The sequence below is a fragment of the Arachis ipaensis genome, chromosome B2 (assembly GCF_059453495.1).
Source record: "Arachis ipaensis isolate K30076 ecotype BB chromosome B2, ASM5945349v1, whole genome shotgun sequence".
Lineage (NCBI taxonomy): Eukaryota > Viridiplantae > Streptophyta > Magnoliopsida > Fabales > Fabaceae > Arachis > Arachis ipaensis.
In genome coordinates, this window is record NC_142437.1 from 122,411,725 (window position 1) to 122,438,361 (window position 26,637).

At 31.6% G+C, this 26,637-nt stretch overlaps 4 protein-coding genes and 1 non-coding gene across 6 annotated transcripts; 3 read left to right on the forward strand and 2 right to left on the reverse strand.

The window, feature by feature from the left end:
• The first annotated feature begins 81 nt into the window (after positions 1 to 81).
• On the forward strand, positions 82 to 2,127 carry LOC107628001 (MATH domain and coiled-coil domain-containing protein At3g58370-like). The gene is made up of 3 exons (XM_016330804.3): positions 82 to 218; positions 321 to 469; positions 1,145 to 2,127. Exons 1-3 carry the CDS (start codon positions 97 to 99, stop codon positions 1,894 to 1,896), a joined length of 1,023 nt encoding a protein of 340 aa, XP_016186290.1. The 5' UTR covers positions 82 to 96; the 3' UTR covers positions 1,897 to 2,127.
• Positions 2,128 to 10,936: 8,809 nt separating this feature from the next.
• LOC107628002 (protein FAR1-RELATED SEQUENCE 5-like) lies at positions 10,937 to 11,935 on the reverse strand. The gene is made up of 2 exons (XM_016330805.1): positions 11,753 to 11,935; positions 10,937 to 11,644 (listed from the first exon to the last, which is right to left on the reverse strand). The coding sequence occupies exons 1-2, from the start codon at positions 11,933 to 11,935 to the stop codon at positions 10,937 to 10,939; spliced, it is 891 nt and encodes a 296-aa protein (XP_016186291.1).
• A 1,461-nt stretch (positions 11,936 to 13,396) lies between these two features.
• On the forward strand, positions 13,397 to 14,161 carry LOC148575466 (uncharacterized). Its single transcript, XM_088506247.1, is given in 1 exon segment — positions 13,397 to 14,161. A coding segment is annotated over 1 exon segment (765 nt).
• Positions 14,162 to 15,793: 1,632 nt separating this feature from the next.
• Positions 15,794 to 15,866, forward strand: TRNAR-CCU (transfer RNA arginine (anticodon CCU)). Its single transcript has one exon. It is a non-coding gene; the product is annotated as a tRNA-Arg (tRNA).
• Positions 15,867 to 16,643: 777 nt separating this feature from the next.
• On the reverse strand, positions 16,644 to 23,108 carry LOC107628003 (putative disease resistance RPP13-like protein 1). 2 transcript variants are annotated; one of them, XR_015905001.1, is made up of 6 exons: positions 20,146 to 23,108; positions 18,382 to 19,684; positions 18,185 to 18,254; positions 17,487 to 17,544; positions 17,243 to 17,370; positions 16,644 to 16,990 (listed from the first exon to the last, which is right to left on the reverse strand). XR_015905001.1 is itself a non-coding variant. In XM_088504175.1 (2 exons), exons 1-2 carry the CDS (start codon positions 22,953 to 22,955, stop codon positions 18,378 to 18,380), a joined length of 4,191 nt encoding a protein of 1,396 aa, XP_088360301.1. In that variant the 5' UTR covers positions 22,956 to 23,108. The 2 variants fall into 2 exon arrangements, 1 of the variants encoding a protein (XP_088360301.1); XM_088504175.1 differs by lacking the exons at positions 16,644 to 16,990; positions 17,243 to 17,370; positions 17,487 to 17,544; positions 18,185 to 18,254 and having other exon boundaries at positions 18,378 to 19,773; positions 20,161 to 23,108.
• Positions 23,109 to 26,637: the final 3,529 nt, after the last annotated feature.

Genomic DNA, 26,637 nt, shown 5'->3' on the forward strand with positions numbered 1-26,637 from the left:
CATAAGAAGACCAATAATGACCATGATGGTGATAATGATAATGGAGGAGGAAAAAAAAATAAATAAAAGAATAAATTAAATAAGTGGTGGTGTCAAATGGAGAATCAAGAAAAGATTGGAGAAACGTTTGAGACGTTCAAATGGACCATTAAGGACTTCTATAAGTTGAAATCCAAGAAGATTTACTCTCAGAACTTCTACATTGGTGGTCATTCATGGTAATTGAATTAATTCTTGTTTACTATATATGTATGATACTTGATTAGTTGACATGACCGTTTGACAAGTGCATTTTAACATGTTTTGGACTTTGATTTTAGGCGGATTCTTATGTATCCAAAGGGAAACAAGGTGGATTACTTGTCAATTTATTTAGATGCTGGTACTTTGCCTGATGTAGAGACCAGATTTTCCAAGTTTAAGTTGGTTCTAATTAATCAGGTCAATGACAAATTGACACAGATAAAAGGTATCTTTCGTATTTACTTCTCTCCTGTCCTGTATGTGTTTTCCTGTTCTTTTCTTTGTTGCTTCTTTTAGCTGTGTTATGTTTTTCATGAATGAAAATTTGTGTTTCTTAACAATTTCTTGTAAAGTCTGTGTTTTGATTGGGTTTTAGATTTTTGGTTTTGACTACTTAAACTTAAGCTTTCATTTCTACCTTTTTTGAATTCATGGTCATTGATGATAAAGAATGAGCATATGGGTCATGTATCTTAGTCTTACTATATGCATAGTCTTCTGGTGATTCTAATTATATAGATTACTTTTTTGGATCAAGATCCTTTATGGGGAGAGTATTGGTAAAATGATAAAGTGAGGAATTAATTACTTTTAAATTAAGATAGTGCATATCTCACATATGATAGGAGTTACAAATTCAATAGTGATTAACTCCTCACTTTATCACTTTACCAATTTCCTCACTTTAGAAGATCTAAATATACTATTTTAACGAGTTTTGTGAGATACATACCAATTTCACAAGTTCAAAACCACTCCAATTGTGTGAAAACAACATTGCTATTTTCTAATTCATTAAGTAATATATGAGTTCTATCTTATCTACAATACTAGCATGGTGTTAATGTATGTCCTATCTTATAAAAAGTTGACTCTTGATGAGTATATATGAATTTTCCAGAAACTCAACACACATTCAATGCCAGAGAGAGTGACTGGGGCTTCACATCGTTTATACCTTTAGCTGACCTTTATATTTATAACAAGGGATTTATTGTGAATGACACTTGTATAAGTGAAGCTAGGATTTCCATTAGCCGCCCAGAACTTGAGAAAAAGGTTGATGAAGCTGCTCCACCAGTTTCTGTGCAAGTTCCTGCTAAGCCTATTGAACATGCTGATAATCCTTTACCTATGGACATGTCTGCAATCCCAATTGATGAGCTTGTTGATTTCAGGGGTTTAGGGAAAATAGAAAAAGCGTTTGTTCCTCTTCTAGATGAAGTATGTGCAAAGCATCCCTCAGTTATTGGATGCCAGAAGAAGAGAAGTCGAAGGTTTAGCGAATGGGCATTCACGGCTTTGGGAAGAGTTCTGCATTTCCTCAAGACTAAAAAGGCGAGAGATATGGATGAAGAGGCTTGTAGCCATCTTCAAATCTTATGGGAGGAACTCGAGACGTGTAGATTCAATTTAACTTGGCTGGAGCCACATGTTCAATCTGCCTTAGGTATGAAAAATTACATGGAAAGATCCGATAAGGTGAAAAGTGTGAAGGAGAATGTGGCTGCTCTGGAGATGGAAATGAAGAAGCTGAAGGCAATGGTTGCTTCCGTAGAAGTTGATCTTGAAATGGCAAGAAGAGAATTGGTGAAAGTTGAAGAAGGCTTTGAAGAGATAGATTTGGATGGTGAAGTAGGATATGGACCATAGACTCACTTATTTTGCTGTAATTTCACTTAATCTATTCAGAGATTGTAAGGAACAAATGAATCCTTGCGCAAGAAAACAGTCCTAACTAATTTTAGTTGAGTTGCACAAAGAAGGAAGATTACCAATTACATTAACTAAGAAATTGCTGTGATTTTGTGAATCGTGATACTTATTTCTACTGAAGCTAATATTAATCTCCTCTTGTAGGGACGTTACTGTAGGTAAGAAAAATCTAAGTGTTTGTGTACTATGGGCCATATGGAAGCTTCCAAAGTTATTTTTTTGAGCATTTGATTTAAGAAAAATAGTAGTATTAATGTCTGGTATAATTTTTAAAATAAATTGTAGTTTTTTAAATTTAAGTACTTATAAAGAAGTTAAAAAAAATATATTTTTTCATAATAAAAAACTTTTTATTATATATTTTTTAAAATAAATACTTTTAGAACTAAAAAATTAAATACAAAATAATTTATTTATAAATTACTTTTAATATAAATATTTATTATTTAAATTATTTTTTTTTAAAAAAAAGTTTAATTAAAGTATTAAACTATTTATCCAAACAATCACCTAATATTAGGAGAAGTTGGTATAATTATTTATTATTATTAACATGAGGGGATAATGCCATAAATTAGGCAAACTAAAATACCACAGTATCAATATAGACACATCGTGTCATAGTAATTGTGGCATAGGATGATTAGGTATTCTTTAAAAGTGATCTTTTATTCATTTTTTTTATTACAATAATTAAAAAAAAAGTAAAACAAATACATCTAAATAGATTTGATGTCTTTTTAAAATTAAATACATATCTAAAATATAAATTAAATAAAACTAAAATTTAAAATTTAAAATTTAAAATTTAAATTTCTGTTTTAGTTTTAGCATTTTTAATTATTAATAAATTATCATTTAAATACACATTCAAAAGTTAAATTCAGTAAGATTGAAGATTTTAATTTTAAAATTCAAAAGTAAATCTTAAGGGTTTTAGTTATTAATCCATATATCTAAAATCCCTAAAAGAGATCATATTTTGAACTAATATGTTAGATATACTTTTATTGAATAAGATTTAAAAAATTTACCTTAATTATTCATTTTAATAATTTTAAAAATATTATTAAAAAAATAAGAAATATTAGATGCATTTTTATCGAATAAGATACAAAAAAAATTAGTTTTATTTTTAACGTATAAATTTAAATTTTAGATTTATGATTTTGGATATGTTTCAAACATATTTTGTATATAAGTTAATAATTTTAGATGTGTAATAATTAAAAAAATAACTAATTTTTACAAACATACATTTTAATAATTTTAAAAGTGTTAATGTTTAAATAAGTAACAATAAAATCCAACAAATAATAAAGAAATAAGAAATATTAGATGAGTTTTTATCGAATAAGATATAAAAAAATTATTTTTATATTTAGCGTTTAAATTTAAATTTCTGATTTATGATTTTGGATGTATTTCAGAAATATTTTGTATATCACTTAATAATTTTAGATGTGTTACAATTGAAATTAAAAACAAATTTTTACAAACATACATTTTAATAATTTTAAAAACGTTAATATTCAAATAAGTAACGAAAAACTCTAACTATTAAAAAAAATATTAGATGAGTTTTTATCGAATAAGATGTAAAAAATTAATTTTATTTTTAATGTTTAAATTTAAATTTTAGATTTATGATTTTGGATGTGTTTTAAAAATATTTTCTGTATAACTTAATAATTTTAAATGTATTACAATTGAAAAAAAATTAATTTTTACGAACATACATTTTAATAATTTTAAAAGTGTTAGTGTTTAAATAAGTAATGAAAAATCCAACTAATAAAAAAAATTTGTTGAAAACTATAAACTTTTATTAAATTTTTATTTGTTATCTTTTTTTTTTTCGAATATCTATAATTGCTCCTTTATTTATCTTTAATTTGATCTAATTATTTTATGTTGCTGGTCTTCTCTAATTATTTTGGAGATAAAGATTAAAAAAATAAAAAAGAAAAAAAGAATATTGATGCATAGACTAATAATTTATTTATTGTTTAATTCAAATGTTGATATAATCTTATTAAAATTTCATTCGACAATGATAATGAATGAGTTTTGAGTTAGCATGCAAGTCACTAAGAATAAAATAGCACGATTCATCTAATAATAATAATAAAAAAATTAAATATAAAATAATAATTTATCTACAGAAGAGTAATAGAAATTCTAGTATTTAAAATTTAAATTAATTTTAATTATCAACATATTTAGTTACAAATTAAGAACATATTTTAATTAAAATTTAATTAAATAATATTATTTGAATTAAAAGATTGATTGAAAGCTAAATTTTAAACAACACATAACATTTTTCATTGTACCATAACATTACAATGATTATTGTAAATGTGGCCTCTGATTCACATTCTCAAGATATTACATTTTTCAATTTCATCCTCTTCGTTTCTATTTCATCCAGAAAATTTTGTAAATGGGGCAATAAATAAATAAATAAATATATATATATATATACGTATCTTAATGTATGTATTTAATTTATTCGTATCTTAATGCATGTATTTAACATTCTACCTTTGTCATATATTCCATACATAATACTAGCTAGATATCATATTCATGGAATACGATTCACTTTTAAGATGCCTTGGTGGTGAAATGGTAGACATGCGAGACTCAAAATCTCGTGCTAAAGAGTGTGGAGGTTCGAGTCCTCTTCAAGGCATAATATTGAGATCTCTTATTGAATCGGAATAAGTTCGGCAGCGCATCACGAAATCTTGGTGATCTTCTCTATCTAATGAATGGGGAGTCCGTTTTAAAATCATCTGCCCTGCACTCCCGAAATATGCTTCAACAAAAATCACACAGGGGTAGATTGATACAATAGAAACCTCTGGTAAAATGTCTACCCGTAACCCTATAAAGTACATTAAATAGTCCGTTTTAGGGATTGGCGACTTACCCATTCAATTACTTTTGCACCGGACGTTCTCTAAATGGGTACTCTCAGGTCAGGTGAATTCCATAATAGACGCCTGTTGGCATTCCAACCTTCCTTCTCCTTTCAGGACTATCCGAAAAGAAAGAGAATATCTAAATAAGACAAACCGTCCCGTGGATATCTTTACTTCGGAACAAAACAATTAGAATTAGACTCGGTCAACTGGAATGTGTATTATCAATATAGGGTATCTTTCAATTGAGAAGAGCTATCGACTTGAGACAAAGAAAAAGAAAGGTCTATCTATTTGATTAAGTTATTCAGTTAAACCAATGATTCGTTATTAGAGAAGATAGCAACAACCATTTCATCCGGGAAAAGCCATCTTTTATATATATATATATATATATATATATATATATATATATATATATATATATATATAATATGATAATAATCTTTATAATTATATTTTGTTATTATAAAATATAATTAATCTTTAAATTATCTAACTAACAAATTAAAATATTAAAATAATAATATAAAAATTAAATTTCATTTTGAAAAGATTAAGAAATTTTTTTTATTGTCAATATAATCAAATATCTTTCTTTTTATATACGTCGTTAAATAATTATTTAAAAATTCATCTTTCATATGATCGATTATGAAATTGATTCTTTATAATATTCATATTTAAAAAAAAAAATTTCAACTGATGTTGTCCCAAAAAAAAAGCTAAAATTAACTTTAAAAAAAATATCAATAAATAAACAGTATTTTTTATTTTATTATTATTATTTATTTAACCATTTTAATTTTAATAGTCAATATAAAAAAAGTTCCAAAAAACTAAATATAAATTAAATATATATTCTAAAAAAAGACTTTAGATGTGATATTTTGTTGTAATTTTTTGTAAATAATATTAAAAAAATAAGATCTTTTTATTCTTAAAAATTTATAATTTTATGTCAAGTGAATTATTTAAAAAAATTTTAATTGTGAATAAATTTTTTTGAAAAAAAAAATTTAGAGATCAAATTTTGCTCTAAATATTTTTATGCATCTTTTAAATATTTATTCAAATGTTGACAAAACAATTTAAGATTAAATAGATATGTCATTGGTTAAATACTAAATTTTTTTATCACTTTTAATAAATATATTATTTATTAGTTATTTTTATTACAATTTTCAAATCATTTAGGAAATTTTTTTATCTGCGCTTGAATCTTTTGGATATTAAATTAATAGTTATTTCTATTTTGAACAAATAATCAAATATATGTATATATATATACACATATACACAAGGCACAATAGTAATATTCACTAAGTATATAAACAGATTTTTTCAAATTTTAAATTTATTTATTAATTATAATTATAAAATAACAAATCTATACTTATTTTATTTCACTCGTTTTTTTTAAGTTATTATAACAAATTCATTTAAATATTGAATTACCATTTATTTTTATATAATTAAAGTTGATGAATGAAGTATAATCATAGTGGGATCAAATTTAATTATATAATAAAAACAAATAAATTTTATTATTATATATTAATTAAAAAATTTAAATTCCACTGGGTAGTGCCCCCACACTTCCATAAACTTGAATCCGTCCCTGCTCGGAAACGTAATTCAAATAAAATAAAACGAGAAGAATTATTATTACTCTTAACATTTTCCCATGTATGTTCAACATAAAAAAAGATACTGATTATTGTGCAACCAATTAGATTAGACATCGATACTACTGTATCATCATAACTAGGAATGAATCTTTGGACCAATTTGCTCCTCCGTTTTATATATAAAAATATGAATATGATTTCATCATCCTATTACCTTCTACATTCCGTTTGCCTGCACTTTGCGTCTATCTAAATAAACTTGTACGTATTATCTCTATTCTAGTATTCTCTGTTAATATATATGTAGTTTCTTATTTCGTATTTCTCATAAATATGAAATGTCAACAAGAATTCACTTACTCCCTGCTATTTTATAATAATATTTCAGTTATTTTGTGAGAATTATTGGGCAGCTGTAGAAATATAACGTTGATCATCAAAGTATCAAACCATGAATGAGAAGTTTCTTTCTTTCTCCAATAAGAAAAAAAAAATGTAATTGTTGCTGTTGTGAGAACTTGAGTGTTATTTGAAGCTACTTTTATATGAGAACCATTTGGGATTACACCGTTATACCGCGGCTTGCTCTTTGATTACTATCATTTTTTTCATTTTTGTTGTAAATACAAAAAATTTTTATCAATACTTCACTTAATATAACGACAAGCACAAGGATTTATATTTTAATTAAATAAATCAAAATGACTAATCCCACTGAATTGAACTCTCTTAATGTTTAAAATAAAACATGATAAAAATTCAAACAGTCATAAAAATATTTCTGCATGCAAAAAATTTTAACTAAACACATAACAATCAGATGAATTAAAATCAGCAATTCTATTGAACCGAACTTTATTTATGATTTGAATAGAATGTGATAAACATTCAATAAACAAGAAAAATATTTCTGCATGTGCAAAATAACTCTATTGAACACTTAATAATCAAATGAATCAAAATGACCAACTCTACTAAATCAAATTTCGTTCATGTTTTGAATAAAACATCATAAATATTCAATAAACAAGAAAAATATTTCTGCATCTAAAAGAACTCAATTGAACACACTAACAATAAAGTGAATGTAAATCACCAACACCAATGAACCAATGAACATATTATAGAAAGAAAATAACAACACATTTTCTATTTATATGCCCTAGTTACGCAATAAAAATGGAATCAAAATAAGTCGATTTACTAAATGAAGCAACTCAATCTACTAAACCTTAAATCGAACTAGGAAAAACACGAGTTTTGAGAGAAATTAAATGAATATAATAACAACAGTTTTTTTATACCTTACGGAGTCTCTGTTCTTATTTTTGTTTGTTTTTTCTTCTTTCTTTTAAAAGTTTGACGTGATTCTGAAGTAGCAACAGTTTCCGCAGAGAACACAAATGAGTTTTGAGAGATTTTGAGAGATACTTGAACTTCTCCAGTAATGATTTTGAGATTGAAGAAGGAACGTTGTTTCATAATGAAGGGGCGAATGAATAAGTGAACAAGTTTTGGCGTGTGTAATACATGCTTATTTAATGGGATTAGATTTTTTGGTGTTGGACAAGTTTAAAAGGACTTGGATAAAAAATTATATGAGGTGTAACCTAACTTATAAAATTAAGGAAAAGTATAGGGTACCAACATATTATCTGCCAACTTCTGCCAACTCTTATTTATAATTGTGTTTTATGGAAGTGTGTTCGTGGATGTGTCTAATAATTAATATATTTTAAATACATATATAAAGAGACACATCCAGAAAATATATCTATAAAGACACTTCTATTAAACACAGCTATAAAAAAGACATTTTTATTAGACACATCCACGAACACACTTCCATGAAACACAATTATAAATAAGAGTTGGCAGAAATTGGTAGAAGTTGACAGATATGTTGTTGGTAACGTAGCGGAACCGTAAAATTAATTGTATAATGTAAATATAAATTTATCCATTTCATAAATTGTCCGAGCAAAACATAACTGTCCTCACATTAATTTATTAAAATTGTACAAAATACTAATTAAAATTACGTATTAAATTATTTAATAATTTTATTAGCTTAACTTTAATTTTTAATGAATGTCAAATTAATTTATCCATATTTAGCGTAGTTTAAACGGAGTATAGTTAACATCCATTTCTGATAACTTCTCAGACACTAATTATAATTTACTTATATTATTATAATAAAAAATAATATTAATAATTATTCTAAATTTTCGTATTTTTTAGCTTTCATTATTTTAGTTTGAAATATGTACAACCTATACTTTTGTCTATATTTTTATTTTTATGTTTTTTTATTTATATTATGTTTTTTGTCTTTATTTTTTTAAAGACTTTGATCTTTAAATTAATTTAATTATTAAATTAAATTTTAGTGCTTTATTTTATTAGACAAGTTTATTTTTATATTTAAGTTAACATACATAAATTCACCTATTTTATATCATATATATGCTTTTTAGATTTTATAATTTAAATGAATTATTATTACTTGAAGTACTATGATGTATATATCATTCTTATATGATATATATTATAGCAAGAATTAAATAATTAAACCCATGAGTTATAGTTCAAATGGGGTTCACATTATCTGTTTTGTTTCCCTATTGTTCCCACTATTGAAGGTAATGTGGCGACCTAGGTGGTCCACATTAAGTGTTGTTCTTTTGCTGCTCCTTATATTGTTGGTCTATGTGCCGTTGTACGTGGTCCACATCTTGTGTGTTGTGCTGTTGCTTAATTGTTAATGATTGGCTATGTGGTGGAGCTGTTGTTGAGTTGAAATTCATTAGACAAATTTGTTGGTAATGCCTTCTATGTTGTTCTTAAATTCCAATTTATTGGGAAACAAGCACCCAATTGCATGCTAACTGTTCATAATGCCATCATCAATAGTGGCCGTTTCATTCTGGCTGACTTCATGCACATTGCGTTCATGTTACACATGCCTTTAAGTACATCTCCTTCTCATTTTTGGTTTGTCCAGCCAAATGTGCCGCACTTTGGAGAGGACGTCAGCGATGATGTGATGATCACTCTGCGTGCAGGGGACATTTTCGTCTGGGCCATCTACGGTAGATACGGGGGCAATAGAAGGCGCAATTGTGGCACCATCAGCGGAGGGTTGGCGGATTTCTTGTGCAAGTGCAACATAACTGAGGAGAAGTCGGCCGTGTTTGAGATCTCCAGGACCAACCCAGACGTGGAGTTGTTGGTCCAATTTGTTGACTTTGAATGAATCCAACTGGGTTGATGAACAAGCTGACCATGTTATTTTGGATTGCCTTTTCTGATTTGGCAAAAACTTTATCTGTTGATATGTTAGAACTCCTAGAGACCTAGACTTAACTTTTTGTACATGATACAGTCTTATGACGTTTAAGTAAGTACTTTTATAAATATAAGTCTTCTTTATCTTTAGTTACTACAGTTAATCTTGCCTTCTAAAGTCTCATACAACACCATCGATGCTCTAGATTAATTTACCATTTCAATTCATACAGCACCATGGATGCTCTAGACTAATTTGCAATTTCAATTCATACAGCACCGTGGATGCTCTAGAATAATTTCCAATTTCAATATAGCGCGTTACAAATTAATGTCATATGGCGACCACAATATAGTCAATTTTGAAGTATAACAGTCCAAAACAGAATTTTTTATAGCTAGCTATTGTTTGTCCAAACATAGAACATCACGCATGATCTTCTAAGAAACTAAAACACCTGCTGAATAACCTTTGCCTAATATGAAGACCCACGTTCCCACTGGATTGAGCTGTGAGCGCACTAACCACAGGAATGGTTACTAAATTGTGCCCTGTGAATCATAGCCCTCATCCAAGCCAAACGTCCGCTGCATCGTCCCATGCCAGCTACAATGATACATTCAGTTAGCCATGAACTACCAATCGATAAATGGTCAATATATTAAATGAAAATGACGACTAAACAAATTTGTTGACAAAGTGTTACCTCCTCCTCCTTAGACGAGTCCTCCATTGTGCCAGTTTCACCTTCACCTCAGCACCAAAGTATGATGCACCTTTTGTGTATTCATTCTGCTGTTGGGATTTAAGTGGCAGGATAGTCGATTATGCCATGTCTGGCGACAAAGACCGCACCTCTTCACTCCCTTCACCGTTTCCTTTCTTTGCCTCTTTCGACACCGCACCAACTGTGGATCCCTCACACAGCCCTCTAGTGTTGAAGCTTCCCCAACTTCATTCAGACCCCTTGCATCACCAGAATACTTAATCTTTTTCATCCGCTCTATCTCATGAAGAACTTTATCCGTCATGCCAGCAAATTCAGCTTCATGACGACACGCAAGAACACACATTTCGTTGCATAGATCATTCAACATCCAATTGCGGCAGGTGATCGTTGAATCTCAGCAAAATGGACCTTTCTCCACAAAGGTCCTTACTTTCGAGTGAGCACTCTTGGACCAACGATCCAGAACAAGACTGTCTAGTATGTTAGTCATCTCCAAATATTTCAGTACTGCTACAATGTGATCACACAGTATACCAAAGGACTCCATTCGCAAGCAAGAGCACTTGAAACTGTTACTATCACCATAGTGACACACTTGCCACTCCCTACGCGCATTACCTGACCTCGACAAAGTGAATGTATCAAAAGTCTGGCTCCATGTGTGTGTTCGTACCTTAAGTGTGCAAGCGCGGAAAAGCATGGGCCTGAAGTTGAAAAAAATTGCCCTTGTGAGTTTCCTTGTAGCTGACCTCTCCAAATCATGAAATGGACTCTGTAGCACTGGTTCCCCAACCACGGATAACAGATCAAAGTGTGCTTTCCTGGACCTCATTTGGGATATGCAACGCATAAATTGCTCAACAAAGTCCCTCAAATTATGGCAAGACTGGACAAATTTACCTAGCATTGAGTGCAATCCTTCACACCTTAACGTTGTACGAAAATTCCAAAAGAAGTTGCCCCGTATATGTGCAGTTGCCCACATCCTTCTCCTAGAGTAAAGGTCAGAAATCCATTGATTATCAGACAGACCAAGCGCCTCGACCATATAATGCCAATGATCTTCAAACTCCGACACCTCATAATCGAACAGCATGCATTTCTTAAATTTAGAAGTAAATGTGGGGTTGCTTAGGTTAGAAGTGGCATTCCTCAGCAGATGCTATGCACACAAACGGTGATAGGCCCCAGAAAACACCACTTCGATTGCCTTTTTCATTGCTCCATGCCCATCTGTTATCCCACACCCAGGTGCTTTACCCTTCATAGCGTCCAGAAACTGTTGCAGCAACCAGATATAAGTCTTCTCATTCTCATTTGCAACTAGCGCAGTGGCAAACACAATTGTTTGATTATGGTGATTCACTCCAGAAAACACAACCAGTGGACACATACTTATTTTTCTGATATGTCGCATCAAATGTCACGACATCCCCAAACAAACCATAATCCAACTGACACTTATTTCTACCGAAGCTAATATTGATCCCCTCTTTTAGGGAAGCTACTATAGTTATGAAAAACCTAAGAGTTTGTGTACATATATCACCTAATATTAGAAGTTATTATACTTATTTATTATTATTAACATGAACTTTAAAATAAATAGAAAAGATGCCAATGAGTTAATGGCATAATCTCTCCATATTGTGGGTTCGACTCTCTCTATCTTTAGTAAAAAAAAAACTTTAATAAAAAAAAAATAGTTAGGAAAGATTTATTGAGCTGACCAAAGGAAATAATGCCATATATTAGGTAAACTAAAATACCATAGTATCAATATAGACATGTTGGTTGACTCAATAACAAGATAGTAGTAAAATCTAAAGAAGAAACAATAATACATGCATATTCTCTTAATAAGACCATCTCTCGAGCTAATTTTAAGTTTAATCTTATTTTGGATTTCATAAAATAACACTTAGGACTATATATCATATATAATTATTTGAAACTAAAAATGAGATTTATATTTAGTTTTACTTCATTTAGAATTTTATATTATTTAATAGTTATATAAATTGTAAAAATTTTATTGGTTTTTCATCAAGGTAATATCATCTCTTTAAGATGAGATCGATTTTATTCACCTATTAATTTCAATGTAAATTTTAATTCTAAATCAGTTAATTTCTTAAATGTATCGAAAATAATACTCAAAAAGTACTGTATTAAAATAGTTTTAAGATATTAATATTTTTTTATTTAAATAATAAAAAAAAATATTTCTTTTCTAAATTTTGTGATATTAGCAAAAATTGGCAAACAGGCATATAGTATGATATTTGGGATTTTTTTATTTAAATTATTTAAATATAATATTTATCAAAATATATAATCTGAAGAGTATTAACTATTTATGCATTAAATTCTACTAGATAAAAAATGAAAATGGTAAACAATGTGAATAATGAATTATATTTTCGGCCCACAAAAGCAAAAGGTAACTTTTATATCTCCCTCTCCCTTGCCCTCGTGCCCTTATGCTTTGTTCGATTTTAAATTTTTTTTTTTTGGTTTTGACTACTTAAGCTTATGCACTCATTTCTACACATGGGTCATGTATGTTATAATATGCATAGTGTTTTGGTGATTCTTTGGATTTAGGGCAACTTAATTATATGGTTACATAAATGTGTAGCATGCCTGTTATTATTATATAGATTACTTTCTTTACAAGTTTGGTCTGAATAATACCAATTTTACAAGTTCTCAAAACCACTCCAATTGTATGACAACAACATTGCTATTTTCTAATTCATTATGAGTTTTATCTAATCTGCAATACTAGCATGGTGTTAACGAATGTTCTACTTACAATTAGTTGACCCTGGTTGACTCTTGATATGTATATATGGATTTTTCAGAAGCTCAACACACATTCAATGCCAAAGAGAGTGACTGGGGCTTCAATTCATTTTTACATTTAGCTGACTTTTATAATCTTAGAAAGGGGTTTATTGTGAATGACACTTGTATAATTGAAGCTAAGATTTCCGTCAGCACCCTAGAGCTTGAGAAAATGTTGATCAACCTGCTCCACCAGTTCCTGTTGAAGTGCCTGCTAAAGCCTATTGAACATGTTGATCATCCTTCATCTATGGACATGTGTGCAATCTCAATTGACGAGCTTGTTGATTCCAGGAGTTTAGGAAAAATAGAAAAAGCGTTGGTTTCGCTTCTTGACGAAGTATGTGCAAAGCATCCCTCAGTTATTTAATGCTAGAAGAAGAGAAGTCGAAGGTTTAGCGAATGGGCATTCACGGATTTGGGAAGAGTTCTGCATTTTCTCAGGACTAAAAAGGTGAGAGATATGGATGAAGAGGCTTGTAGCAATCTTCAAATCTTATGGGGAGAACTTGAGACGTTTAGATTTGATTTAACTTGGCTGGAGCCACATGTTCAATCCGCCTTAAGTATGAAAAATTACACGGAGAGATCCGCTAAAGTGCAAAGTGTGAAGGAGAATGTGGCTGCTCTGGAGATGGAAATGAAGAAGCTGGAGGCAATGGTTGCTTCTGTTGAAGTTGATCTTGAAATGGCAAGAAGTGAATTGGTGAAAGTTGAAGAAGGCTTTGAAGAGAGAGATTTGGATGGTAAACTAGGATATGGACCCTAGATTCATATTGTTGAAATTCACTTAATCTATGCAGATATTTTAAGGAACCAATGAACCTATGTGTATGTATGACTAACTCGTGTAATAGCATTATAATTTCTTGCACTTAGTTGAGTTGCACAAAGAAAGAAGATTACAAATTGACTTATTTACCAACGAAATTTCTGTAAAATGTGACACTTATAATATTGACTCTTCTTTCTCTTATATTATTAGAGTTAAGTATGATTTTGGTTCCAACCTAGAGGCCGAAAATCAATTTCGTTTCCGATCTTTTTTTTTTTTTTCGCTACAAAATGGTCCTCAAAATTTCAGTTTGTTTTAAAATCGTCCTTCGAATGAAAATACCCTTTCCCTTTACCCCAAAATCAACCAAACTCAACAGAAGTAGAACAGAAATCTACACCAAACCAGAATCCACCACCACCACCAGTATCATCATGGTCATCATCATCATCATCAGAACTTCTCCCAAAATCAACTAGAAACCCAAGCTGAACAAGAACCCACCACCACCACCATTATCATCATGGTCGTCGTCATCATCATCATCATCATCAAAAGAACAACAAAACTCAAAACATAACCCACCACCACCCCACCATCATCATCAACACAAGAACCCACCACCACCCCCACCTCAGAAAATCAGAACTCAGAACTCAGAAAATTAAAACTCAGAAAATCAGAACTCAAAAAACCAGAACAATCAAAACTCAGAACCATCAACAAAATTCAAAACTAAAAATTCAGAAATTACACAAAAAATCCAGTTTACAGAAGAAGAAGAAGAAGCGGCAGGCGGTGAACGTCGTGGAGCAGCGGCAAGGTCGCGGGTAGCAGTGCGAGCGGCGAGGACTGAACGACGAGGAGCAGGAGCGGTAGCGGCGACGGCGAGGAGCAACGGCGGTGGCCCTTAGCTTTCTCCCTTCCGATCTCTCTCTTCTCCCTTAGCTTTCTCCTCTCTTGCTCTTTATTTCCCCTTCAAGCGGCGGTGCGGCGCTACAGCGGTGCGACGGTGCGGCCTCCCCTTCCCTCTTCTTCCCTCCCCTTCCCCCCGATTCTCCCTCCCCCAAACCCCCGATTTTCTTTCTCCGTCCCGTGGCTCTTTTTTTTTTAATTTTTAATGAAGAGTAATTTGGTAATAAAAAATAAAAAAATTGATAAAAATATTGATTTTAAAATAAACTAAAATTTTGGAGACCATTTTGTAGCGAAAAAAAAGTTGAAAACGAAATCGATTTTCAGGCTCTACGTTAGGACCAAAATCATAATTAACCCATATTATTATTATTATTATTAACATGAACTTTAAAATAGTTAAGAAAGATTTAGTGAGCACACCAAGGGGAATAATGCCATGTACTAGGTAAACTAAAATACGATAGCATCAATATAGACATATTAGTGTCACCGTATATGTAGGATATTAAATGCATATCTATATCCATATGAAGAAGCATCTTGTTTGTCTCTATAAAACACCCAAAAACATATTATATTACCTATGGTACATGACACTAATATGTTGAAAAGTGAAAATATAACACAATATCTCATACTAAGAAGGATATTATCTGTGATCAATGACAAAAATCTTCAAAAACTAAATAAGAAATAAACTTCTAAGAAGCGCCTGTAGCTCAGTGGATAGAGCGTCTGTTTCCTAAGCAGAAAGTCGTAGGTTCGACCCCTACCTGGCGCGATCCACTGTTTTTTCCTCAAAGATATTGAACTGTGCACTCATCACATTAGCGCATAGACACAGGCTTTCTTTATCAAATTAACAAATGAAAAACATGTTCTTGTTGCTCTTTCTAGCATGAATTTTTTACAGGAAAGTCTGTATATGGAACATAATATACTATACCGCTGTATTAAGAGACTAGTTCATAATCTGATACTACATCTTTATGTACAAAAACTAAAACAACTTAATGCATATTAAATTAACTAGTTTCTTCATTTGTCTTTTCACTCAACACAAAGCAGTGAAAGCACACACTTGATGAATATCCAGAATACAAGAAGAATGATACAACACTTTCCAAATTTGAAGTTGCCTTCTTACAGTTTTCTTTGGTCACGTGTACTGCCTTTCTTACATTCATGCTTTTCGAAAAAATGCTTCCAAAAGAAGAGCTTTCTACTTAGATTTCCTTCTTTCAAATACATAGTAAGCCTCATTTTTTCTTCTTTAATGCACCATACTTGACCTACTTTTGTATCTTTTCCTTTAGCGTCATTTTCCTATCACATTTAGAATGAAAACATCGACATTATAATGTTTGTTCCAATTTACAAATTTACACTACAAATAGTGAGTAAAGAAAAACTGCATACTCAACAAACTAAGCAAACAGAAATTATCTTGTTTCTTAGGAATCTTAATGCCCTCTATTGACACTAGGCATGATGAAGGTGCTGCAACATAAAATGTGTAGAAAGAAAAAGCTTCAGGACTATGTGAGATAAATGATATGAAACCGAATAACCTCATTCATTGATTATACATAAGATACAAAAGGCAATCTTATATATGCGAGGAAACTAGCCAATAGAATAAGAGATTCGAAACAGATTCAAACCGAAAGAGCAAAGCAGAAATTAACACCCTAACTAAAATATACAGAATGGTGTTACAACCAACACTTATTCTAAGTTCCCAACTCAAACTCAGGGTATTCCTTGGTAAAACTGAGTTTGGACTTAATGAACTAGTAATGGTTGACCATGAAACTTGAATGAATGGCAGTCCCAGTCGTATTGTATTTCAGCATTCCAGCAAAGAAATCCATATTGTATTTCAGGGTCTGGATCATGAGAAACCTGCATAGAACAAAAATTGACCAGTTTTATTATAATAAGCATAATGAGATAGTACCGCAAAATGCTGATTGGTTAGAAAGTAGAAGAACATTTGTTTTATGAAAGATGAAAACATAAACCAACCAATGGAGCTAGAATTACGTTTAGATACAAATATGTAATCAATTTAATTTTTTCATTACGGCATGGGAACTGAGGTTCTGCAGGTTATGACTTCTAAACTAAAGATGAGAAATTTTCTATTGCAATTACCCATCTAAAAGGATGAAGTGTGTGCTGTGCCAAGCACTCACAAGACGCTTGAAACCACAACATCCTTGGACTGGTTTTCATAGAATGCTTGCATTATCATATCTATGAATTTCTTGGAACATTCAACTCTGCATTTTGGACAGAGGAAAGTATAATTAGATGGAGACAAGGAAAAAGTGGGAGGCATCGTAGAAAATTTCAAATAATAAATAACATCAAAGCTTGAACATATGCCAAAACTTACTTTAGCGCACCCCCATTCTCACCTTCCCACATCCATGAATTGAAATTCCTGCCTCCACCTTACCAATTATAAATGGAAACCAACATACAACACATTAGTATATCAAATATTGTAGATATTGAAGCATAGTGGGATACTAAAAAAAAACTACAAAAATGTTGGGCAGATCAATTTTGATTGAAGATGATGAAAGTGAGATTAGCAACACATCATAGAATTCGATGAAGTCAAATGAGGAAGACCCAACGCAAGAGTATGCGGGAAAAAAGAAAACTTGTCAAACTGAAATAAAAATTAGAGCACCTTCAAAATCTATTACTTGTCTCGGAAGTACCCAAAATGGCACAAATGTAAAAACAGAGAAATGAAATCTGATGACAAGCCGTTTGCTTCCTAATTACATTTGTCATGACTTTCGGATTTAATTTGTGGGTCTTTCTCTCTTCAAGAACCTTGGTTTAATCATTATGGATTAAAGATGAAAATTTCAGATAGGCATCACATAAGAGATTTCTATGAGATAAACAGAGTCCAAAAATTTAAAAATATAAAGCAAAATTGTATGAACTAAAATCTGACAGAAATAGAAAACTGAAATTAAATGGCATAACTAAAGTATGTTCTGTTTTCGTAATTCGAGAAATCGGTATGACTTTGCAAATCAAACGAATAATATATTTCATAAAGTACGAACGCACCTCCTCCTTAACATATTAATAGACAGAATCCTTGCATGTTGCGGAAATCAACGAAACTCATCCTCCTAGTCTGCAATCAAGGGGAAAAATTGGTTCGGCATATTAACAAGGCAAAGAGAATGTTTGGTGGGAACAATTAGCATTGTAATTGGAGAGTGTGCAGTGAGTCTAGGGAAGATGAGAGCAAAAACAATTACCCTTTTCTGAATTGAATCCGTGGGTCGTTCATCTCTTCCAGCTTACTCCACAATGGACATTCTCCCCTGATGAGGAGTTTTGATATGGAGGCAGGCAGGTTTTGTTGTGTGATATTCTCCAGCTTTGGACACTTATCAATTGTTAATTGTTGGAGGGAGGTGAGATGGTGAAGGCCCTTGCAGTCTAGCGTCTCCAGATTTGAAAAGTACGACAATTTTAGAGACTGGAGGGAAGCAGGAAGGCAACCCTCTCTTGGGAACCACTTAACTTCATTCCAATTTTCAAGGAAAAGATGGGTAAGGCCTTGACTCTGTAAACCCTTTGATGTTATCCACCTCTCTAGTTTCTCGCAGTCAACGATCCGAAGAGTTTTCAAGCTCGGCGGGAGGCACTTCTCTCCAAAACAATCCATTTCTGGGCAAGCCGCTATTTCAAGTTTCTCTAGGTGGGGCGCAGCAAAGCCTAGCCCCGGCATGGATATTAAACGGTGGCATTTTGAGATAAAGAGTGCCTCGAGTTTTGGAAGGGACCCCAATGGAAACAACGTCAGTGAATCACACCGGGTCACGTCACTCACGTGTATCTCCTTTAGCGACTTGTGTTGCAGCGGCTCTGAGATTGTTAATTTTGGACAGTATTCAATTTTTAATTGTTGGAGGGAGGTGAGATGGTGAAGGCCCTTGCAGTCTAGCATCTCCAGATTTAAAAAGTTCGACAATTGTAGAGACTTGAGGGAAGCAGGAAGGCAACCCTCTCTGGGGAACCACTTAACTTCCTTCCATTGTCCAAGGATAAGATGGGTAAGGCCTTCACTCTGCAAACCCTTTGATGTTATCCACCTCTCTAGTTTCTCGCAGCCAACGATCTCAAGAGTTGTCAAGCTCGGCGGGAGGCACTCCTCTCCAAGACAATCCATTTCTGGGCAAGCTTCTATTTCAAGTTCCTCTAGGTGTGGCGCAGCAAAGCCTAGCCACGGCACTGATACTAAACGGCGGCATTTTGAGATTGAGAGTTTCTTGAGATTTGGAAGGGCCCCCAATGGCAACAACGTCAGCGAATCACATTCTTCGACAACTAACTCCGTTAGGGACTTGGGTTGCAGTGGCTCTGAGAATGTTAATTTTGAACACCCAGTGATTTGCAGATATGGTAATGAATTGGGCAAATAATCTCCCGAAACTGATATTGCTGACGTATAATACTCGATTATCAAACGTTGGACACACCGCCATTGGATGTGGGGCAGCCACTCCAATACGGACTTGGCCAGCTCAGTGTCTGAAATTATTACCGCATGCGGTTCTGCATGATGATGTAAATAAGAATCCGTTACAAGTAACTGGTGAAGCTTGGGAGCTCTCGGCAGTGAACATGCAAGCTCTTTGCAATAAGTGCATGTTTGGGCGCCATTATTTTGTTAAAAAAAGATCTTTTTTCAACGAAAAAAGATCTTTTTTTATTTTTTAACGTGTTTGGCAAATTTCTAGTAGTAAAAGTAAAAGCACTAGTAAAATCAAAAAAAGATCTTTTTTGAGAAGCTGTAATTTACATCTTTTTTTAAAAGATCTTTTTTCCTTAAAAAAAAGATGTTTTTCGTGTAATAAATGAACAAAAAAGTACTTTTATATTGTTATACCCAAACATAATTGATAGATAAAAAGACCTTTTTACATGAGATATCCAAACATAAAATTACTTTTACTTCTCTATAAGATCTTTTAAAAAAAGATAACTCGAAAAAAGATCTTTTCTCAAAAGCTCACCCAAACAAGCCCTAAATAATGGTAAGTTCCTCCAGAGCCGGAAGGTGAGCAGGTAGATCTCCGCTTAACACCGGACAGTCTTCTATTGAAAGGCTTTTAAGTTTCAGAAATCCATCAAACCCATCAGGAATATGCCACTCCCGCCAGCAAGGCATATCACGAAATACCAGAGTTTGAAGAGATCTGAAGGGTGTCCCCTGATGAGATGATTCAGCGTTGTTGTAAAACTCACCACCAATTCTCTCCAACCCATCAACTCCCCATATCAACAGATGCTGCAGAGACGGTAACTGTCCCAGTGAAGGAACCTGACGGCAATTCTTACAAAAATAAAAACTCAATTTAGTCATATTGGAGTAGCAAGGAAGGCCTAACCAATCGGGGAATGTTTCACCCCTGTAACTAAAAATTGATAACTCCTTCAATTTTCGGTGAGGTTCTAACTTCTCAAGTATCTCTCTCTCTTTTTCAACATCAACAATATCACCACCACCACCACCACCACAATCATCATCATCACCATCATCCTCCCCATCGTCATCCATGTCGTAATCGTCATCGTCATCGTCATTATTGGGAAGCCATTTCAAGTCTAAAATGATGATGTGCTTCTTGTTACCCATCTTTGCCTCCAAAGCTTCACCGCTGTCTTTCACATTCTGTAATTTGGAAATGCAAAGTGAGCCATGAAGATTGTCAAGTGTTCCCAATCCTCTAATCCCATTATCCACATGCTTCCCCACAATGTAATTACTTAAGTAGTTCAGATGCTTTAACTCACTCATGCCTTTTGGCATCTCTTTTAACTGAAAATCATCTTCTATATCAAGATGGCGCAGGTTCACAAGATCTTGCATCCGGCTAGGAAGCATCTCCAGCTTCTGACAACACCTCAACTTCAACGTTTGGAGATTGTATAATTTACACAATGACTCAGGCAATGTCAAGATAGGTGTGTGAGAGAGATCCAAATAATGCAAATGGATCAGTTTATCTATTGAAACAGGCAATGACTCAATAGGAAAACATTTAAATGACAGAACTCTTAAACACCTCGTTTGTAATTGTAAGAGCCAAAAATCACTTTCTAACTTAATTAATCCATCTGGCTGATGAGGAAAACGTACATCCAAAAAGGTTCTCATATGTATTGCTCCCTTACAGGCCTCTCCAAGTCTTAAAATTGGATCACGAGGATTTACCATATATGACAAATGACGAGTTTTGCTGCAAATCTTTTGTGGATCTCCTAATTCACTGACTCTGAAATAGAATTTTTCAGCAAAAAATGTTGCTAAATCATGCATAAGATCATGCATTACAAATAAGCTAGCATTTTCACTAGAAGGCTGAAAAAATGACCTTGCAACTAATTCATCAAAATATGCACGACCAATATTTTCCAATGTGTAACTTTCTATTGTTTGTACGAAGTCCTCAGCCATCCACAACCAGATTAATTCCTCTTTGTCAAATTGATAATCCTCAGGATATAATGAGCAATAAACAAAACACCGCTTTAAATGCGAAGGAAGATAGTGATAACTAACTCTTAATGCAGGAACAATCTTACTCTCATCTTCAGAAAGCTCCCAAATTTTACTTTCCCGTATATTCTCCCAGTCTTCTACATTATCCTTATTGCGCAGTAAACCCCCGAGTGTCTTCACAGCCAAAGGTAATCCCTTACATTTTTCAACAATTTTTTTACCAATTTGTTCTAAGATTACATATTCTCTAGAACTAGTAGAAATAGATGAATGTTTCAAAAACAAAGACCAGCAATCCTCGTCGGACAATATATCTAACTTGTAATGCCTATTTGTAGTTGACATTACAGAATCAACATTTCTAGTACGAGTAGTTAAAAGAATTTTACTTCCTTTATTCCCACTCAAAAAAGGTTTTAGAAAATTGTCCCACAAGTTTTGCTGATTATCCCAAACATCATCTAAAACTACCAAAAATGTCTTTTCAGTTAACTTTTCCTTCAATTCTGTTTGAATTGAATTCAAGTTAACCATGTTACAAGGAGAAGAAGCTATGTCTTCCATTATAGCCTTGGTAACATTAACCGGGTCAAATTTTGTTGCAACACACACCCATGCTTTAATGGCAAACTTTTTCTTCACTCTGGCATCGTTGTAAACCAATTGAGCCAAAGTAGTCTTTCCGATTCCACCAATACCTTCTATAGAGATCACAGACAAATTATCATCACAAGTGTCGTCTAACAAAAATTTTATGATGGTCTCTTTGTCATCGTTCCTGCCATATATATCAGAACTTTCAATCAGGGATGATTGAATTCTCCATGACATGTCCTCCAGATCTTTGGCAACCCCTTGTTTCAGATCAAGATCATCTTTCTCTTCAACAATAGACTCTAGTTTGTCAACTATGTCTTGCATGCTAGTCACTACCCCCATCTCATCGTCATCACTATCTTCCAAAATTGAATCAACATAGTGAGACCAGGAAGAAGAGTTACCTGGATCCCTCTGAGTGGGAGTGGGAGTGGCAGTGGCAGCTTTAGTGGAGAGTTCATCGAGCAAGTCATCAGCCATATAAAGAGCATCTTGGAGATCAACAAGCCACTTGTTGACTTCTTGATCTCGGATCTGCTTCTGCTCAGCATCATCAAGCACAGGTCGAGTGGCACGAAGACTCGCTCTCAGCCTTCGAAACAACTTCTGGTCAGCTAACCTCTTTGCTTCTGGGGTTGAGTTGACATCGAGGGAAGACAGCTTGTTCAAAACAGCATCAACAAAGGAAGAGAGATAAGCTCTACCCTGAAGTTTTGCAGCCATGATTGAGGCTCAAGTTCAGGGGATGATGAGATCACAACAAAAGAGAAGAAAGAAAGAAAGAAAGAAAGAAAGGTGACTCGGGAAGTGGTTGTAGGTAGATAGCAATGCACTCAAATATCTGGGTTTTCTCAAGCACAGTTAAGTGTTCGCAGTGTCCTTACATGTTTAATTATTTGTTGTGTTTTGTGTGGTGGTGATGATATCGTTACAGTAAAAACTAAAAAAGTGAAAGATATTTTTCAAAGTGCACTCAAATAATAGAGAAATTGACTTGATGAGTTTATGGTCTTGGAGACAAATTCACATGGCTTATCAATGTGGACATGACATGCCACCTTTTGATGTATACGGCAACCAATCACTGAAAGTTTTGATGGTGAGCATGGCCCTTTCACATGGAGAGGTCGTGTGATAAGAGAATATTGATTTGTAATTGTTGGACCAAAAATACAAAACATAACAAGACTTATAAAGCAGGCTTATAGTGGGGATATTTTTGCTTTATTTCCAGCATGAATTTGTTCACACTCCTTTTCTATTTTTTGTTTTGTAAAACTTCTTTTTAGATTAACTAATGGCTTTAGGATTAATATAATATATAATTTAGTAAATGAAATAAAATATTGATTAAAAGGAGCCTTAGGTCATGTTTACATAAAACTTGAGGGGGAAAAACTTGTCACTATCATAATTAAATTCCAGCAATCAGTTTTTTTATTATTATTATTACAAGTGCACCAGCCATGGTATGATCTCAACAACAACAGCAAAGTGAATGGATTTTCAGAGAAAGGTAAGAGAACAATGGTTGCCGGGTAGAGTGAACTTGATAGAGTGGTTTTCTTAATCAAGTGTACAACCAAGGTGTCAGGCAAGTCTCTGAGGTAACTTAAAATAATTTAAATTTCAAAGTAGTAACTCATGATTTTTGTAAATTCTTGTTTGAATGATGAAACAAATTATTAAAATAGCAATATTTTCTTTCTTTTTTTTTCAAAAGGAACATTTCCCTAGACACCTTAAGTAATAAAATAATGTAAGGTTCATAGATGGTTTCACGCCATAATTTGTTGGCAAAAAGACAAAGGCAATTGTCAATTGACTCGGGGTCTCAGTGGTAACATTAAAAAAATTTAGTGGAGTGTCTTGCTGGCTCTTAATTATAACACTATACTTCTAATTTTTAATTGTTATTGTTAATTGTTATTTTGGAAGGTGCAATGTAATTGCTTAAAACCTTTAATCATGTCCTAGCAATCTTTTGAAAGATGCAATGTGAAAGCAAGGCGTGGAAAATTCCAACTAACTTTTGAAGGATCAATGGAAAATTGTAGTCTCTGTAGAAATTGTGTTAAAGCAAAAATAATCATGATTCATGAGCTGTTTATGTTTCATATTCATAATAAAATAGGAAAATTTTCACATATACCATTTACTTTATTGGTATAGCGCTATAGCAGGTACGATAAGGTATTCGGTCAGGATTTTGTCTTCACGTGTAATTTGTAATTTTGAAAACATCCTTATAATTTTGGAAAGTTTTCACATGTACCAAACCACTTTATTGAAAATCTGCTATTCCATTATTTATAGGCGTTCAGATCTATATTAAAATATTGTAATGGACATGATTGATTGCCAGAAATCTGCAATATACTCCATAAAAAGAGAGTGCAAGGAAAACCTTCAACCTGTGATACCCTTATCCAAAAGCACCATGTTGTCAATTACCCTTGTGTTTTCCTAAACGCATCAAGCCATAGTGGGAAGTCGGTTGCCTAATTGCCTGGGGAGCCGATTGTAAAATATTGGGTTAAGAATTTTTTTTTTTAATGGTTTGATGGACCTTGGATATGGAAACAAAATACCGTGTAGATTATTGTAATTTGTAACAGTGATTGGTGTATTGCAATAAAATATTAATATTTTTGTTAGACTTATTTTAAATATTCAAATTTTAGTCTAACTTAATATAAAAACAACAAGTGTGTTTTGGTGACAATTTAAAAACAACAATTTATATTAGGTCAATTAATTCAATATATATAATTTTGTAAATTTTATATAATAAATTCATAAAATCTTATTTTTAAAGATTATATTTAATAATTATATAATATTTATATAAAAAATATTTTAAAATAAAAATAACATTATATATTATAAAAATATCAATTACAATATAAAAATATAATATTTTTTATTAATTTTACTTTAAAATGAGTATTTTATTTATAAATTATGTCTTTATGCATGCCAAGTTAAGTCTACACTAAGCATGACTCAAAGTCTCAAATCCAATTTAAAAAAGTATATTGGACAATAAATTTATAAATAAATAATTATATAAACATTTAAAATATCAAAGTATTTGTACAAGAAATAATAAATATAAACACAAAAAAAAATTAATCTCGAGTCTCAACTAAAATATTGGACTAATATTTTTATTATTTAAGCTTTTAAGTTATTAATTTATATTATTTTTATTATCACTACTCATAAATAGATAAAAATTATTATACTAATCCGTCATTATAGTACATTAACAAAAAATTTCATAAGTAGACACTACATACTAACACACACTTACATATTAACATATAATTAAACTAATATTACTAACTACTAAAAACTTTTTAAACTTTTGGGAGTCTATTGGCCACCATAGGTCCCCGATTTCCGGGTTTTTTAGTACTAAAGCCTATTAAAATGAGTGTGCAACTGTGCATTACTTTTTATCTTGTCATATCTAAATTGAAATATTTTTCTTTATTTTATTAGAGGTTGAATAAAAGATGAACTAAAATGTAATAAATTTAATTAATGTTTTGATATAAAATTTTATAGTCATCGATCTTTTCATGTATAATTTAAAATAAGAAATAAATTATAATTGATAGATAAATAATATATATAAGTTATAATTTATTTATATATAAAATTATTGATTATATTTATATTATTATTTAATCAATTCGTGAGTTTAAGTTCGGATAGTGAATTTTTGATGACCTGAACTTGAATTTTGAGGTTAGTTTGGTTTAACTTACTCTCATCTCTAATCTTAAATAAAATATGTAAAGATTTTATAAATAATTATAAGTGATTGATTCGATAAGAATTATTGTATATATTTATTTTTTTACATAAATATACTAAATAATGAGAATCTATTACTATAGTTTAGTGATTATGTCATTTTTTACTAAATCTTGGTGATTGGTTGGATCTTAAAATTTCTATTTTCTTACTAAATGGTGATAATTGGTTTAGTGTAATTTGTGTTATTAAATTTTGGTACTATTATGAATCTTTATGATAAACTTAATATCCAGCCACTTATCACAATTTATCTATAAAAAAAGTTTTGGACAGGATGGATCTTAAATTTTAGTAGAAAAGAGATTGAAAATTAAAATTTTTTACAATTAATTATAATATTATATATTTAATAATATATAATAATTAGTATTTTTTAATTAAAAGATATTAATAAATTTTTGTCAAATAAAGAAGTTATCTTTATTCTTATAAGATATAAACATATTTATTTTTTATTTTTTGTTAATTAATTTATTTTATTAAGTATTGAATAGAGTATGTAAAATATACTCGTTTAATAATATCTAATAAATAATCATTTTAATATCATAAAAAAATTTAAAGTAAAAAAATAAAA